Source organism: Macaca thibetana, chromosome 16, assembly GCF_024542745.1.
Source record: "Macaca thibetana thibetana isolate TM-01 chromosome 16, ASM2454274v1, whole genome shotgun sequence".
NCBI lineage: Eukaryota > Metazoa > Chordata > Mammalia > Primates > Cercopithecidae > Macaca > Macaca thibetana.
Genome location: NC_065593.1, coordinates 20,745,574 through 20,764,452, shown reverse-complemented (window position 1 = coordinate 20,764,452; position 18,879 = coordinate 20,745,574). Strand labels below are relative to the sequence as shown.

The 18,879-nt window shown below is 47.8% G+C and overlaps 1 protein-coding gene across 5 annotated transcripts in view; it reads right to left on the bottom strand.

Moving 5' to 3' along the window:
* Nucleotides 1-18,879, bottom strand: part of VPS53 (VPS53 subunit of GARP complex) — a 174,305-nt gene that overhangs the window by 5,683 nt on the left and 149,743 nt on the right. For 4 of the 5 annotated variants that reach the window (XM_050763531.1, XM_050763532.1, XM_050763533.1 and 1 more), the window contains 3 exons: nt 18,615-18,763; nt 12,397-12,466; nt 444-581 (listed from right to left, as the gene is read on the bottom strand). In XM_050763531.1, coding sequence (XP_050619488.1) covers nt 444-581; nt 12,397-12,466; nt 18,615-18,763 — 357 coding nt within the window. Of the gene's footprint in view, nt 1-443; nt 582-6,620; nt 12,467-18,614; nt 18,764-18,879 lie in introns of those variants that run through there. The other variant, XM_050763534.1, reaches the window with a different exon arrangement.

Here is an 18,879-nt window from a genome sequence, read left to right as displayed (position 1 = left end):
TGCTGATTAGATTCAGTTACTACAACATCTGTTCAGAGTTCATGTAAAGTGGCAGAGTACAGAAAGCCAGAAAGGCTGATGTGGAGGGGAGGAACTGAGGGCTGTGCCTGACATTCCTGCTGAGAAGCAGAGCCCTGACATACACTGATTCACCGTGGCGACCACCTACCCTCCAGGCTTGACTGCATCTGATTACAAGAGAATCCCACAACAACAAGAAATTCATTTGTCAGAAGGAATTCCTGAGCCCCAGTAACTATCCACAGACTTTCAACAATATCTGATGAGGCCAAAATCCAGTCCAGCCCAAGAACATGGACCGTGCTTTGAGGCCGGTGAGGACGGGACCTACCCTGTGCTTTCAAAACCAAAGCTTCTCGTAAAAAGAGATTGAATAACCGGCCCCTTTTAACAGAATCCCCGGGAAAGACACAAGCCATCACCTTGAGGATCATCTCAGCCCGGGTCATGCCTTTGACAACAATCTTGGTGTAGCTGGCGGGTGCCTTCCTCACCACCTGCGAGCCAATGGAGGGGAGATCGAGCAGGACCATCTTCAGCGAGTGGGTGTCCAGCAGCAGCTGTGGAGCAAAGCAGAGCATTACCGGCCCCTTCCAGCGACCCAGTGCCGAGTGGACCCAGGCCAAGAGTCATGTTTTTCTCATTACACACGTAACACATTCTCGTTGCAAAAAATTTGGGAAATAAACAGAAATATACAAGAAAAAAATTATGTATAATTCCCATTACCTAGGAAAAACGACATCAAGGAGCCGGCCTATGTGTACGTCTATAAAAAACTGAATCGGGGGCCAGGAGCCGTGGCTCCCACCTGTAATTCCAGCACTTCAGGAGGCCCAGGCAGCAGGATCGCTTGAGCTCAGGAGTTTGAGACCAGCCTGGGCAACACGGCAAAACCCCGCCTCCACAAAAAATGCAAAAATTAGCCAGGCGTGGTAGTGCGCACCTGTGGTCCCAGCTACTGGGGAAGGCTGAGGTGGGTGGATCGCTTAAGCCTGGGAGGTTGAGGCTGCAGACAGTCAAGATTGTGCCACTGTAACTCTCCCAGCCTGGGTGATAGAGGGAGATGCTGTCTCAAAAACAAATGACAACCCCTCCATAAAACTAAATCAGAATTATACTGTATGTATATACCATTTTATAACCTGTTTTTCTCACTTAGTATATACAATTTTTATATTCTACTTTCCCATCTTTGTAGTCGTTAAAAGCGAATCATGGTTTTTAACTGCACTCTAGCCTGGGCCACACGGCAAGATCCTATCTCTAAAGAAGAATCGTGATTTTTAATGGTTCTGCAGTACTCTGTGATGTGTGCGGCGGTGTAAACTTTAAGATCTTTCCAATGGAATGGACCCATTTACACCTCTGCCAGCAGTGTAGACTGCACCCTTATCAGCACTGAAAACTCATCAAATCCTGATTATTCATTACGCAAAAAAGAGTAACTCATTATCGTTGTACTTTGAATTTCTCTGGATGTTATTGAGGATGTAGATTTACCCAAATGTAAACATTGTATCCTGGCAACAATCTACCTTTTCCTCTGTTTGTTCTGGTTCTCTGGGATGCCAATTATCTAGAAGGACACCCATAGTCCTGAAGGCCCACTGACTGCTGGGAATGACATGGGGAACGTTTTGTCGCATTTAATCTGCGTAAGGCCTTACCTACCCTGGAGGTTATTTATCGTTCCCATTTTACAGATGAGAAAAAGTTCCAGAGGATTAACAACTCGCCAGACTCATCTCATGCGACGGACGAGGATAGACAAAAGGTAGACGGGAAGCTGGAATTCCATTTCCGGTTGCCAGGTAAGGGGTTAGACAAAAGGTGGACGGGAAGCTGGAATTCCATTTCCGGTTGCCAGGTAAATGTCCCTGGGTGGTTTTAGCGTCGAGCTCACACTGACTCCTGCTGACTGCCCTGCTCTGCTGCCGCCGTTGCTTTTGGCAACCAGGGAGCAGAGAAATGGCTGAAGCCAGAAGGGTGTACTCTGGCCTGTTGAGGTGGTTTAGGAGAATGGAACCACATGGTCACCAAGCAGACAACGGCGGCAGTGGGGTGACAGCTCCCAATGCCACCACTAAACTCCAGTGATAATGGCCAAACATATGTTCAGGGCAAGGCCTGTACTCTGCCACTGCCTGCTTCTTTGGGAAAGCCTTCTGTCATCCTATCAGGCAGGTGAGAAATGGGATTCTTCAGGCCCCGCGACACTTTGCATCCTCCAATTTCCCATTTACTTTGCTTTGGACAGAAGAACGAATGACTAAAGAGAAACTAAGTAATGAGAGATACTGTGAACTTAAGGGTTAAGGCAATTATAATTTTGACAGTGGTAGAAATGTGGGGAAGACGTCAGTGTTTCATGTGGAATAATTTAGATGTGGTAAGGAATTACACCACGGTCAGAGCAATTTCATGTGGTTCTGCGGCTAGTCAAAGGCCTGCATCACACAGGTCATTCAACTGTAGCCAGCAAAGTGCAGGGCATTTTGGACCTTTCTGGATTTCCAGAGATGGAAATTCTTACTATCTCAGTGTCTGCTTTGTTGAAAAGGCCAAGGGCTCAGAGAAAATAGTATGTAAACCTCCAGGAGGGGGAATGGCACAAATTGCCCAAGCCCACATGAAGAGCCTGGCATGAGCGCACTTTCCAGAACTACAGTGGAAATGACTGCTGCTCTTCCTCCGAGGAGCCCAGTACAAGCCTCTAAAGCATTCCAAGTGGATTAAATTCTTAGACATACAAAGAAAAACTTTAAGAAGAAAATACAGGGCACAGTGGCTCACATCTGTAATTCCAGAACTTTAGGAGGCCGAGGCAGGTGGATCACCTGAGGTCAGGAGTTATAGACCAGCCTGGCCAACATGGAGAAACCTCGTCTCTACTAAAAATACAAAAATTAGCCGAGTGTGATGGTGCATGCCTGTAATCCCAGCTACTCGGGAGGCTGAGGCAGGAGAATCGTTTGAACCCGGGAGGTCTGCACTACAGCCTGGGTGACAGAGCAAGACACTGTCTCAAAAAAAAAAAAAAAAAAGAAGAAGAAGAAAATACAGAGACCATTGCTTATGGGTGGAGAAGAATGTCAACCATGAGAAAAAATGAACCACCTACCCTAAAATGAAAGGAGTCTATATCAGAAGAAACAAACAAAGTAAAAGACAAGACACAAATCAGGAGAAGATATGTGCAACATTGACAAGGCAACGGGGTTCAGAACATGAAGATTCCTACACATCAACAGGAAAAGGACGAACTACCCCAACAGCAACACAACAACAGGCAAACACTACCAACACTGGATTCACAACAGGCAAACACTACCAACACTGGATTCACAAAAGGCAAACAATACCAACACTGGATTCACAACAGGCAAACACTACCAACACTGGATTCACAAAAGGCAAATAATACCAACACTGGATTCACAACAGGCAAACACTACCAACACTGGATTCACAAAAGAGGAAACTCAAATGCCCGAAAGGCATATGAAATGACACGTCACCTGATTAGTAATTGGGAAATGCAAATTAAAGCCACAGATGTCCATAATACACCCATCAGAGTCAGAGGTAAACAGGTGATAAATCTAGCATGGGCACAGCCATATTGAAATGCAGACTCGTGGTGAGAATAGAAGTTAGTTCAAGCACGGTAGGGGAAATTTAGCGACATTTCCTTAGTTGGAGATGTATATAACCCATAACAGCATTTATACTTATATCCATTAGAGAAATTCTTGCCCACGTAAAAACGTTCCCTGCATCTGCTATTTATAAAAGCAAAAGTTTGGAAACAACCTACACATCCATCAACAGTGGAATGAATGAACAAATGACAGCGCATTCGTCCAGTGGAGTATGATGCTGAGATTAAAATGAATGGGTGCACACAGCATGCATCAACATGCATAAATCTCAGAAAATAGTAAGTTGGGCAAAAAAAGCAAGTGGGGAAATGATATGTCTAATGCCATTTACATAGTTTTAAAATATGCAAAACAAAATCATATATCATTTGTGAATATATACACATACAACATATCAAAACACATATGAGAATAAAATCAAAATCAGAGCAGTATTTACTTTGGGGCATGGAGGAAGGGATGGGCAGGGTGGGGTTCACGGGGGCGGTCTTCAGCAATAACTGTAATGATTTACTTTACATAAAAATGATCTAAAGCAGGCTGGGTGTGGTGGCTCATGCCTATAATCCCAGCATTTTGGGAGGCTGAGGCAGAAGGATCGCCTGAGGCCAGGTATTAGATTACCCTGGGCAACACAGTGAAACCTTGTCTCTACAAAAACAAAAATAAAAAAATTAGCAGGCGCAGTGGCACACACTTGTAGTCTCAGCTACTTAGGAGGCTGAGGTGGGAAGATGGCTTAAGCCCAGGAATTCCAGGTTGCAGTGAGCTATGATGGCACCACCGTACTCCAGCCTGGGAGACAGAGTGGGATCCTGTCTCTTAGGAAAATAAAGAAAAAAAAAAAGGGCCAGGCGCGGTGTCTCACGCCTGTAACCTCAGAACTTTGGGAGGCCGAGGTGAGCGGATCACTTAAGGTCAGGAGTTGACCAGCCTGGCCAACATGGTGAGACCCCATCTCTACTAAAAATACAAAAATTAGCCGGACATGGTGGTGCACACCTGTAATTCCAGCTACTCGGGAGGCTGAGGCAGAAGAATTGCTTGAACTTGAACTCGGGAGGTGAAGGTTGCAGTGAGCTGAGATTGTGCCATTGCACTCCAGACTGGGTAACACAGTGAGACACTGTCTCAAAAAAAAAAAAAAAAAAAAAAGACGGAAAGCAAATGTGGAAACATGTTACATATTTTGCTGAGCTGGGTGATTAGCTACTGTTTTTTTTTTTTTTTTTTTTTTTTTTTTGTTTTGAGACAGAGTCTCGCTCTGTCACCCAGGCTGGAGTGCAGTGGCCGGATCTCAGCTCACTGCAAGCTCCGCCTCCCGGGTTTACGCCATTCTCCTGCCTCAGCCTCCCCAGTAGCTGGGACTGCAGGCGCCCGCCACCTCGCCCGGCTAGTTTTTTGTATTTTTTAGTAGAGACGGGGTTTCACGGGGTTAGCCAGGATGGTCTCGATCTCCTGACCTCGTGATCCGCCCGTCTCGGCCTCCCAAAGTGCTGGGATTACAGGCTTGAGCCACCGCGCCCGGCCAGTTACTGTTTTTTACATTATTTTCTGTACATTAATTAACTGGAATTTTTGTTTAAAGAATACCATTCAAGACTCAACTCTGGCTTCCATGTAGCAAATTTTGAGAGCCTTGTCAAAATCAAAGCCATGTCTTAGCATTCATTTGTTGACAGGAAAAAAAACCAGTCATTGTATTTTAAAGCATATGGAGATATTTCCTACTTTTTCTACTTCCCAGAGATATATTATATGCATAAATAATTGTATAGTCTTAAGTGACAAGAAGGGTTTGAACGCACCAGACATAATTCTCTAGTGTCCCTCATACACAGGGAGATATGACTTTCATTCCCTGGCCAGTCACCATAAAATTCTGTCTTTACCAGACAGCTGAGGGGTGAACACCCTGGGCTCAGGTTTATGTAAAGCGAGGCAGTCAGAAAAGGTGGGAACGAGCCTGACAGATTTGGCGGCTGTCCGTGGGAAGTAAAGACAGAAAGGTCCCACTTATCATGAAAATCTGCTAGTTTTCATCTTTGAAATAGTCGATACTTATCTTCTTAGGCATGAGACATTGGGTAAGAGGTAGCTATTGCCAAATTCGTTTCTGCCTCAGCGATGATTTCTGGGGTGGTGTGGGCTGGCTAATGCTGCTGACGGGATGCCGGGCTGCGAGGGTGGCCAGCACGCCACGCCCATGAACGCCAATCACACAGCAATGGAAATCTTTGAGAGCGGCTCTTTGCTTCCTAAGGAGCCTCCTACAATTCTTGGGGACATGATGACTATTGATAGTGATGAAAATTTGAGTAAATAAGAAACAGGCCCACACTCCTAGAAGACAAAGAACCATGTGAACAAAACCACAGATGTGAACCATATTGGTCCCACCAGAGAAAGTTCTTCAATGAGGTGGCACAGGGCAGAGAGCTCAGGCTATCAGGAGGGATGGACCAAGGTGGACACATGTTCTATTTCTTTTTCTTTTTTAAAAAATTAGGTATAACTTTCACAGAGTACACAAACACCACGTATGCCGTTCGATCAACGTTCAGACGCGTGCACACCCTGCTGCTTAACAGAAGACAGAGCACACTTCTGGCATCTCTGAAGCCTCCCTCACACTCTCGTCCAGTCAATGCTCTCCTTTCCCTCCCAACAAACTCTCCTGCCCTCTATCACTGTAGCTTATTTCCTGCTCATGAACCTGCTGTGAACATTCGTGCACATGTCTTTGGTGGTCATAAAGTCCTCATTTCTCTAGGGTGGAAGCTACTCAAGAGTGGAACTGCTGGATCATGGGGTAGGCATATGTTTGGCTAACGCCTAGGAGCTTTCCAACGTGGCCATGCTCACTTCCATTTCTACCAGCACGTAGGAAAGTTCTAGCTGCTCCACATCCTTCCCAACACTTGGTATCATCAATCTTTTTTTTTTTTTTGAGACGGAGTCTTGCTCTGTTGCCTGGGCTGGAGTGCAGTGGCGTGATCTCGGCTCATTGCAAGCTCCGCCTCCCAGGTTCCTGCCATTCTCCTGCCTCAGCCTACCGAGTAGCTGGGACTACAGGTGCCCGCCACCTCACCCGGCTAATTTTTTTGTATTTTTTTAGTACAGATGGGGTTTCACCGTGTTAGCCAGGACGGTCTCGATCTCCTGACCTCGTGATCCGCCCGTCTCGGCCTCCCAAAGTGCTGGGATTACAGGCTTGAGCCACTGTGCCCGGCTCATCAATCTTTTAAATTATTATTGACAGGGTCTTTCTGTCACCTGGGCTGGAGTGCAGTGGTGCAATCATAGCTCACTGCAACCTCGAACTCCTTGGCTCAACTGATCCTCCTGTCTCAGCTTCCCGAGTAGCTAGGACTATAGGCATGTGCCACCACACATGGCTAATTTTTAAACTGTTTTGTAGAGATGGGGTCTTGCTGTGTTGCCCAGGCTGATCTCAAACTGCTGAGCTCAAGCAATCTTCTTGCCACAGCCTCCCAAAGTGCTGGGATTATAGGCAAAAGCCACCACACCTGGCCAAGGCCTTCAGTACTCAAAATAACCAATCCTTTCTTTTATGGTTAGTGCTTTTAATGTTTTGTTTAAGGGATCTTTGCCTAACCCAAGGTCATGAAGATATTCTCTTATATTGTAACTTCCAGAAGCTTTATTGTCTTATTTTTTAGAGCCATAATCCATCTGGAATTAATTTTCTAAAAATGGAGATATAATTCAAAAACCATAAAATGTACCTTTTGGAAGTGTACAATTCAGTGGTTTTTAAGGTCTATTCACGAGGTTGTGCAGTTGTCAGCGTGATCTGGTTTCAGAACACGTTATCACCCCAGAAAGAAACGCTTACCCGTTAGCAGCCATTCCCATCTCCCCCTCCCTCAGCCTTTGCCAACCATTCATCTACTTTCTGTTTCACGGATGTGCCTGTTCTGGACATTCCATAAAAGCAGACTCACACAATAGGTGGCTTTTCCTTTCTGGCTTCTTTCACTTAACATGGTTTCAAGGCTCTTCATGCTGTAGCATGAATGGGTACTTTATTCCTTTTAATGGCTGAGTAATATCCCCTTGCATGGATAGACCACATTTTGTTTATCATCAGCTGACGGACATTTGAGTTATTTCTACTTTTTGGCTATTATAAATGGTGCTGCTATGAATATTTGTGTACAAGTTTTTGTGTGAACACATTTTTTTTTTTGAGACGGAGTCTCGCTCTGTCTCCCAGGCTGGAGTGCAGTGGCCGGATCTCAGCTCACTGCAAGCTCCGCCTCCTGGGTTTACGCCATTCTCCTGCCTCAGCCTCCCGAGTAGCTGGGACTACAGGCGCCCGCCACCTCGCCCGGCTAGTTTTTTGTATTTTTTAGTAGAGACGGGGTTTCACCGTGTTAGCCAGGATGGTCTCGATCTCCTGACCTCGTGATCCGCCCGTCTCGGCCTCCCAAAGTGCTGGGATTACAGGCGTGAGCCACCGCGCCCGGCCGAACACATTTTTTTCAATTCTTTTGTTTTGAGACAGTCTCACTCTGTCACCCAGCCTGGAGGTACAGTGGCACAATCTCGGCTCACTGCAACCTCACTGAACCTCCCAGGTTCAAGCTATTCTCCTGCCTCAGCCTCCCGAGTAGCTGGGTTTACAAGCGCACGCCACCGTGTCTGGCTGATTTTTGTATTTTTAGTAGAGATGGGGTTTCACCATGTTGGCCAGGTTGGTCTCGAACTCCTGACCTCAGTTGATCTGCCTGCCTTGGCCTCCCAAAGTGCTGGGATTACAGGTGTGAGCCACCATACCCTGCCTTTTTCAATTCATTTGGGTATATATCTAGGAGTATAATTGCTGGGCCCTGTGGTAACTCTATGTAAATGCCAAACTGTTTTCCAAAATGGCCGTACCGTTTTGCATTCCCACCAGCAATGTGTGAATGTTCTAATTTCCCCACATCCTCTTTGGATTGATTTTTTATATATGGTATGTGGCAAAGGTCAAGATTAATTTTTTTCCAATATGGATATCCAATTACCCAGCACTATTTCCTGAAAAGACTCTCTTTCCTAAACTGAATGATGCCACTTTGGTCATAAATCAAGTGTCTACGTATGTGTGGGTCTATTCCGCAGCTCAGATCTGTTCTGTTGGCCTATTTGTCCCTGGGGCCAGTGCCACACTGCTCTAATTACAATACTATTACAATAAGTCTTGATACCCTGAGCTTTAACTCCTCCAATTCTGTTCTAAGATTATTTTAGCTGTTGTCTTCTGTATTTTCATCTAACTTTTAAAATCATCATATCAATTCATGCACACACATACCCCTGCTGGGATTCTACTGTATCTATAGATAAACTGATACAGTAATTAGGATTGAATTCTATCTACAGATTAATTTTGGAATAATTTACCGCTTCTTAAATTGTTATTTATTTTTTATTGGGCAGCCTCCTCAGCCACAGCAGGCTCAGACAGACTCCACATTTCTTTCTTTTCGAGTCTTTCTTATCAATGATCCTGTCATTTTAAAGGTCTTTGTGGATTCTGTGTCTCAATATTGTACAGTTTTCTGTGTAGAAGACTTGTATATTTTTGATAGATTTACTCCTAGGTATTTAACGTTTCCTGATGTTATTATAAATGGTTTCATTTAAGGCTGGGAGCTGTGGCTCATGCCTGTAATCACAGCACTTTGGGAGGCTGAGGAGGGTGGAGTTTGAGACCAGCCTGGGCGACACAGGGAGGCAGACCCTGTATCTACCAAAAAAAAAAAAAGCCAGGTGTGGTAGCACATTTCCTGTAGTCCCCGCTACTTGAGAAGTGGAGGCAGGAGGACGGTTTGAGTCCAGGAGTTGAGACTGCAGTGAGTTATGATTGTGCCACTGTACTCACTCCAGCCTGCGCAACAGAACAAAAAAAGAAAAAAGTATTTCACTAAAAAATGTTCTTACATTGTTTGCTGCTGGTATATAGAAATGTATTTTAAAACACTTTCCTTACAGCCAGCAACCTTGCTAAGTTTATATTCTTTTTTTTTTTTGAGATGGAGTCTCTGTCACCCAGGCTGGAGTGCAGTGGCGCAATTTCACCTCATTGCAACCACCCAGGTTCAAGCAATTCTCCTGCCTCAGCCTCTCAAGTAGCTGGGATTACGGGCACGCGACATCTTACCCGGCTAATTTTTGTATTTTTAGTAGAGACGGGGTTTCACTGTGTTGGTCAGGCTGGTCTTGAACTCCTGAACTCGTGATCCGCCTGCCTTGGCCTCCCAAAGCGTTGGGATTAAGGGTGTGAGCCACTGTGCCCAGCCTGCTAAATGTATATTCTAAGAGTTTATCTGTAGATCCTTTTAGATTTATCACTCATCATCACATATTCCATGAAAAATGGCAGCTTAGTTTCCTCCTTTCTAATCTGTATATATTTTGTTTCTTTTAAAAATACTTTATTTTGTGCCTGGTTGTCCCAGCCAGGACTTCCGACAACACGGGACAGAAATGGTGACGGCTGGCATTCTTGTCTTATCCTTAATCTCAAGGGAGCGAAAAGCTTTCGTAGGTGAGCACAGCCATAAGACTAACTAATGACCCTGCAAATCAGGGATGAGCCCGCAAATCAGGATGCTCTGAAGATCACAAACTAGCAAGAAGCATGATCCACATCGGTGTGGGTCAGTTCCACATGCCCTTGCAACCGCTCGAGGACTCTCGGGCCCAAAGATAAGTAACTCACTTCATACAGTACTCAGAGAACAGAGAGCAGAAAAATGTCTCCCGTCCCAGTTTCAGCATAAGTATTAGAGCAAAACCTCCACTCAGGACCTGGCATCCTTGTGGCAAGGCAGACACAGCTGAGGTGGGACTAAGTCTTAGCTTCCAACGCCACAGCTTTTGTTCACGTTTGGATGGCAGCCGCTCCACGACCGGAGGCAGCGTCTGTCTCAGTCTGGGAACACGGCTGAGCTGACTTGATTCTGATGGTCCTGCTGCCTGAGTCAACACGCCTACAGCTACATGGCTGCTTGCATTTCAAGACCCAGACATCAGGGCAAATACAGGCCCAGCTAAACCTCAACTCAGGTGAGAAGCCTTCAGGGGCCACGTTGCCCTGTAGTTCCCACCCACGCCCTCCCCAATCCGGGCCTGTCAAGACCCACACTCCCTACCGCCCATCGGCACTGGCCCGGGGTCTGAGGAAGTAAAACTCCAGTTCCAGCAGATGGTTTTCTCATCCACACCTCAAAACGGAAGTAAACAGAGGATGTTGATTGTGGGTTTGTTAAAAAAATAACAATGGATGTAACCACTGGATGAACTGGCATTTTTCTGAAGATATTGCCTTGGGTCTGAGCTTACTATAATTAATAAAATACTTTTTTTTTTGCAGGGGAGATGGCGTCTTACTCTGTTGTCCAGGCTTCAGTGTAGTGGCACGATCACAGCTCACTTCAGCCTGGGTTCAAAGAATCCTCCCACTTCAGCCTCCTGAGCAGCTGGGACTGTAGGTGTGGACCATTGTGCCTAGCTAATATTTTGTTTTTTTGAGAGATGGGGTTGCACTATGTTGCCCAGGCTGGTCTTGAACTCCTGGCCTCAAGTGATCCTCCCATCTCAGCCTCCTGTCACAGGGATTCATTCTTTTTTTTTTTTTTTTTTTTTTTTTTTTTTGAGATGGAATCTCTCTCTGTTGCCCAGGCTGGAGTGCAGTGGTGCGATCTTGGCTCACTGCAAGCTCCACCTCCACCTTCAAGTGATTCTCCTGTCTCAGCCTCCCAAATAGCTGGGATTACAGGCATGCATCACCACACCTGGCAAATTTTTTTTTTTTGAGATGGAGTTTTGCTCTTGTTGCCCAGGCTGGAGTGCAGTGGTACGATCTCGGCTCACTGCAACCTCCGCCTCCCGGGTTGAAGCGATTCTCCTGCCTCAGCCTCCCGAGTAGCTGGGATTACAGGCACCCACCACTACGCCTGGCTAATTTTTTGCATTATTAGTAGAGACAGGGTTCACCATGTTGGCCAGGCTGGTCTCAAACTCTTGACCTCAGATGATCTGCCCACCTCGGCCTCCCAAAGTGTTGGGATTACAGGCGTGAGCCACCATGCCCGGCCGGTATCCCAAGTTTCTCGTTAGTTTTTTTTTTTTTTTTTTGAGATGGAGTCTCACTTTGTCACCCAGGCCGTAGTGCAGTGGTGTGATATCGGCTCACTGCAACCTCCGCCTCCCAGGTTCAAGTGATTCTCCTGCCTCAGCCTCCCGAGTAGCTGAGATTACAGGCGCCTGCCACCATGCCCAGCTAATTTTTGTATTTTTAGTAGAGATGGAGTTTCACCATGTTGGCCAGGTTTGTCTCAAACTCCTGACCCCAGGTGATCCGCCTGCCCAGGCCTCCTGAAGTGCTGGGGTTACAGCATGAGCCGCCATGCCCAGCTACCTCTTCTTACTGGAGTGTGAGCACTAGGAGCAGGGCCCTTTCTGTGGTGCTTGCTGTGTTATACCCTGCACCCAGAACTTGGTAGGCATTCAAACAAAATTTTAAAAAATAAATGGAAGAATGAATTAAGAAACCTTCCGGGTAAGTCATCATACTGTCCTCAAACAGGGGACATCATCAATTTTATTCCTGCCAAGTAGATCTGGACCATAAGAACATGTGCTTGATCTACAACAAAAGCTGCCAGGCAAACGCCTGGTACTAAGTCCATCTCACCTGTTCTGCTCCCACCATGCTGATTGGCTTGCACTTGAAGAGGTGGGTGATGAATTTGGGAATGAAGGAGCTGTGGATAAAAAAGAAGTGACAAATTAGGCTTACTCTTTCTTGAGGAAAGAAATGCAAAAACTTTTTTTAAGGTTCCACGTATCTCCATGAAAAAACCTTTTTTAATGAAGAATGGAAGTGGACGCCACTGTCGCCCACCAGCACCTATTACCTTATTTTTCTTCTGAGCGAAGCCCTGGTTTTTGGGTTTGTTTAGTTACATGAGGCCCCGGCAGGCCCAGGAAAACTGGATCCATCTTAGACCCCCAGTGAACTCTAACTATTCTCAGCTGGTCAGAGCACGGCATTCCTTTGGTGACTATTGTGTGTCCTGAGAGGGGATACGATCGAAGCTGGCCCAATCAGACTGGATGAAAAGACTACAGGCACTGCACCTGGCTAATTTTTAATTCTTTTGTAGAGGCAGGATTTCGTTACGTTGCCCAGGCTGGGCTCAAACTCCTGGCTTCAAGTAGTCCTCCTCCCTTGGGCTCCAGAAGTGCTGGGATGACAGGCATGAGTCACTGAGCCTGGCCAGGCTTCCTTGATTCTTCATTCTCCGTCTCCAGCCTCATCCTGCTAAGCCCTGGCTTCCCTAGGCTTCAACCCAACCGAGCTGCTTGCAGATCCCAGGATTCTGGGGGCTATTTAATGCCTACACTGCTCCCTCCCTTTCCTAGAAGGGGCTTGTGGGTCAGTACACACGCACCTCTCAGATCCTGTTCAACGGTGTCTCTAGAAAGCCTTTCTTCCATTGCCTTCGCCGTACTCTCCATGGAGTCCACAGGCCTCCACCCTCACATCTAACCTACTTCATTATGCTCATTTGCTTACGGGTCCATTTTGCTTCACCTGACTGTTAAGGCACATGAAGATGGGGGCCATGTTTATTAGGCCGAAGCATTTAACGCTGGGTCTGAGACATAGGAGACGCTCAAGTGAACGCACACTGAATAAATCATACTTTTTTTTTTTTTTGGAGACAGAGTCTCGCTCTGTCACCCAGGCTGGAGTGCGGTGGCGCAATCTTGGCTCACTGCAAGCTCCGCCTCCTGGGTTCAAGCCGTTCTCGTGCCTCAGCCTCCTGAGTCGCTGGGATTACAGGCACCCACCACACCCGGCTAATTTTTGTATTTTTAGTAGAGAAGGGGTTTCACCATGTTGGCCAGGCTGGTCTCGAACTCCTGGCCTCAAGTGATCCACTTGCCTCGGCCCCGCAAAGCGCTGGGACGACAGGCGTGAGCCGCCGCGCCCGGCCGCCTACCACGCTCTGAATGTCAGCTTGGTATCAGCACTTTACCGGGAAGTTACTATGTGATTTCTCATTTTACCCTCCCAACCACTATTGTGAGATTTGTCTCATCATCTCCTCGATGAATGGAGGAGGATCAGCTCCGTGGATGAGGGAAGCTGCTTGTGGTTCAACTGCAGTTTCCACCAGGCTATGGATTCTGATGTCTCAGTAGGAACAGCTGCTATTGCTTAGACAGCAAACAGAGGTAAAAGGAAACATCTATGGTTTTGCATGGGTGGGGTAGAAAGCAAGCTAAGGGAGAGGAAACTGGAGTCCGGAGATCGGATCTGGAGGTGACTTGTGATCAGGAAGGAGAATAAACAAGGGGCTATTTGGAAGGAATTCCTCAGTGCTGGAAACCAGAGCCAGACAAGTAACGTGAGACTGAACTCATGACCAATGGCAACTGTGCACACAATGGTTTGTAACCTAAATTGCTTCACATTAGAACATGCTCTGGGCTGGGTACAGCAGCTCATGCCTATAATCCCAGCACTCTGAGAGGCTGAGGCAGGCGGACTGCTTGAGCCCAGGAGTTTGAGACCAGCCTGGGCAACATGGCAGAATCTCATCTCTACAAAAAATAGAAAAATTAGCTAGGCAGGGTGGCAAGCACCTGTAATCCCAGCTATTCAGGAGGCTGATGTGGGAGAATCACCTAAGCCCAGGAGATGGGGGCTGCAGTGAGCTGTGATCGCACCACTGCACTCCAGCCTGAGTAACAGAGTGAGACCCTGTATCGAAAAGAAAAAAAAAGCTTTGGCTGTGCCCCTGAACCGGCTGTCTGTACCGCTCTACAGGTGGGGTGGGGGGAATACGAGGACCTGACACGCGTCCTGTGGGAAGAAGACCAAGCAGTGTGCTGAGTAACTGCCAAGGGCTTCTCTGGGCCATCAGGGCGGTGGTGGCTGCTGCCCTTGGCCAGGGAAGGGTCTCCTCACAAGCCCACCTCTGTTAAGTGGGATTTTACCAGGATGAGAAGGCACCACGGATGAAAACAGAAAACCACTTCCTAGATCCCAGGCTGAACGATTCCAGATGTGAGGATGGGCATCCAATTCCCAGTGCACTCAACCTGGGCTTAGCAATGAAACTCAAGGGCTCTGACAGAATGTGAGGCTGGTGCTGGGAGACGCTGGGACTGGCTAAGTCAACCGGCTCCTCCTTCACTTAACGTATAAACTCAATGATATGACTGAGATGGGAGACGCTGGGACTGGCTAAGTCAACCGACTCCTCCTTCACTTAACGTATAAACTCAATGATATGACTGAGATGGGAGATGCTGGGACTGGCTAAGTCAACCGACTCCTCCTTCACTTAACGTATCAGCTCAATGATATGACTGAGATGGGAGACGCTGGGACTGGCTAAGTCAACGGACTCCTCCTTCACTTAACGTATAAACTCAATGATATGACTGAGATGGGAGACACTGGGACTGGCTAAGTCAACGGACTCCTCCTTCACTTAACGGAAACTCAATCAGACCCCAGAGCAGCCACCCTGGAGATTTTCAGTCACAGTAAATTTTTACAGAGACGCTGCTTCCTCCAGCAGTTATGGGGAGTGTCACAATGTGATTTATCAGCAGCGCTTCTTACACGCTAATGGGCACCCAGGGAGTGAGGGAATTCTACCTCCTGGTCCGTCTGCCATCTGCAAACAGTAATGCCTCCCTGGAGTGTCCACTCTATACTTTCTTGACAAACTAGAAAGTAAAGTTGACACCACAAGCCGCTCCGTAATTGTCAGTCCTGAGGGGTTCATTTGTGAGGCACAGGGAAACCAGGGGAGATCTGGGGAAGACAGAAACTTGGAGTCCTGAATCGCTAGCTGGGGCCTGGATGGGAACAACCCAGATACAGTAGCTTGGCCTGGGCTGACCCTCCTGAAGCCCTTCCCTGAGAAGTCTGCCAAAATGCTTGCTTGATAACTGGTCAGAGGAGACACTGACCCTCAACCCCGCCTGGTAGCACGGGAAAGGGTGCTAAGCCAGATGGTGATCGGCAAAGGACCAAACTATTTCCTCGCTTCAAAACTCAGGGCAGAAATGGCCACACCCGAGGACACAGCAGGAAGACGCCGGCTCAGGGTGCACTCACCTGCCTTGGCCATGGAGCTCCCTGACTTGGGCATCCCAATTTCTAGTGCCTTCCTCGGAACAAGAGTGCGTCCAAGTATTTTTTTTTTGAGACGGAGTCTCGCTCTGTCGCCCAGGCTGGAGTGCAGTGGCCGGATCTCAGCTCACTGCAAGCTCCGCCTCCCGGGTTCACGCCATTCTCCTGCCTCAGCCTCCCCAGTAGCTGGGACTACAGGCGCCCGCTACCTCGCCCGGCTAGTTTTTTGTATTTTTTAGTAGAGACGGGGTTTCACCGGGTTAGCCAGGATGGTCTCGATCTCCTGACCTTGTGATCCGCCCGTCTCGGCCTCCCAAAGTGCTGGGATTACAGGCTTGAGCCACCGCGCCCGGCCGCGTTCAAGTATTAATAGATAAATTCTAGCAGCCATGGTAAAAAATACCAGGGGGAGGGAGGGGGAAGAAGGCTCAAAAGAAACAGAACTGATGGCTCCTACCCTTAAGAGGCATTTATAAGCCACTCAGAGAAACAGAATGCATGCAGGGAATCCCTGAAAAAGGATTTTAATCATCTAATCCTGGGCAAGGGGTGCGTATGCCTGCACAGTTCAAAACAACGTAGGCCCCATTCATTTTTGTTTGCCTTGACGTGGCTGGGGACTGTACTGCTGTTACTGTTGCCTATGACTTTAAGTAGTAGATTTAGTTTTACTAGTAAGCTTCTTCTGTGTACAAATTAGAATTAGAACTGCAGGCACCAGAACGAACCCCAGCTGGATGGTGCGGACACCCAAACTGTGAGGGTGCTGGTGGGAAGTATGGTATTAAAATTAGTACTGCAGGCCGGGCGCGGTGGCTCAAGCCTGTAATCCCAGCACTTTGGGAGGCCGAGGCGGGTGGATCACGAGGTCAGGAGATGGGGACCATCCTGGCTAACACGGTGAAACCCCGTCTCTACTAAAAATACAGAAAACTAGCCGGGTGCGGTGGCGGCGCCTGTAGTCCCAGCTACTCGGGAGGCTGAGGCAGGAGAATGGCGTGAACCTGGGAGGCGGAGCTTGCAGTGAGCCGAGATCCGGCCACTGCACTCCAGCCTGGGCGACAGAGCGAGACTCTGTCTCAAAAAAAAAAAAAAAAAAAAAAAAAAAAAAAAAATTAGTACTGCAGGCACCAGAACAAACCCCAGCTGGATAGTGGGGACACCCAAACTGTGAGGGTGCTGGTGGGAAGTATGGTATTAAAACTAGTACTGCAGGCACCAGAACGAACCCCAGCTGGATGGTGCGGACACTCAAACTGTGAGGGTGCTGGTGGGAAGTATGGTATTAAAACTAGTACTGCTGGCACCAGAACGAACCCCAGCTGGATGGTGCGGACACTCAAACTGTGAGGGTGCTGGTGGGAAGTATGGTATTAAAACTAGTACTGCAGGCACCAGAACAAACCCCAGCTGGATGGTGCAGACACTCAAACTGTGAGGATGCTGGTGGGAAGTATGGTATTAAAACTAGTACTGCTGGCACCAGAACGAACCCCAGCTGGATAGTGCGGACACTCAAACTGTGAGGGTGCTGGTGAGAAGTATGGTATTAAAACTAGTACTGCTGGCACCAGAACGAACCCCAGCTGGGTAGTGCGGACACTCAAACTGTGAGGATGCTGGTGGGAAGTATGGTATTAAAACTAGTACTGCTGGCACCAGAACGAACCCCAGCTGGATGGTGCGGACACTCAAACTGTGAGGGTGCTGGTGGGAAGTATGGTATTAAAACTAGTACTGCTGGCACCAGAACGAACCCCAGCTGGATGGTGCGGACACTCAAACTGTGAGGGTGCTGGTGGGAAGTATGGTATTAAAACTAGTACTGCAGGCACCAGAACGAACCCCAGCTGGGTAGTGCGGACACTCAAACTGTGAGGGTGCTGGTGGGAAGTATGGTATTAAAACTAGTGCTGCAGGCACCAGAACGAACCCCAGCTGGATAGTGCGGACACCCAAACTGTGAGGGTGCTGGTGGGAAGTATGGTATTAAAACTAGTACTGCAGGCACCAGAACGAACCCCAGCTGGATAGTGGGGACACCCAAACTGTGAGGGTGCTGGTGGGAAGTATGGTATTAAAACTAGTACTGCTGGCACCAGAACGAACCCCAGCTGGATAGTGCGGACACCCAAACTGTGAGGATGCTGGTGGGAAGTATGGTATTAAAACTAGTACTGCTGGCACCAGAACGAACCCCAGCTGGATAGTGGGGACACTCAAACTGTGAGGGTGCTGGTGGGAAGTATGGTATTAAAACTAGTACTGCAGGCACCAGAACGAACCCCAGCTGGATAGTGGGGACACCCAAACTGTGAGGATGCTGGTGGGAAGTATGGTATTAAAACTAGTACTGCTGGCACCAGAACGAACCCCAGCTGGATAGTGGGGACACTCAAACTGTGAGGATGCTGGTGGGAAGTATGGTATTAAAAACAACCTAGTTGAGTGTGACACTGAAACGGCGGCCACACGTCACTGTCCATTTGTCCAGACCCAGGGAAGGTCCAGCGCGACGTCACAGAGTCCGGTGACAATGCTGGGTCGAAGCAGGTTCATCTGCTGTAAGGAATGTGCCACTTTGTGTGGGGTGTCGGTGATGGGAAGACCGTGCATGTGCGGGGGTCACGTACACGGGAAAGCTCTGAACTTTCTGCTCCGTTTGGCTGTGAACCTAAGACTGTTCTAAAACATAAAGTCTATTAAAAAAAAAAAAAAAAAAGAGCCCAGAGATGAGAGTGCCCAGGACTCACTTTGCAAATTTAATGCAGAACTGAGTGAAGTACTTGCGTGTGGAGGCCAGGTTGTCACGGATGATGGGGACGTTTTGCTTGATGTGCAGGATGACAGAGGTGACGTAGGGGCTCTGGTCCCCAACGTGCTCCACGTTCTGCCACTGCATCTGCAAGGGAGAAAGGACGAGGTGCTGAATCCCTCGCAGGAGAACAGTGTCGCCAGTTGCTGGGGAAGGGAGGGGCTGGAGTGGAAATCAGGTCACAGCTTTGGTATCCCAGGAAT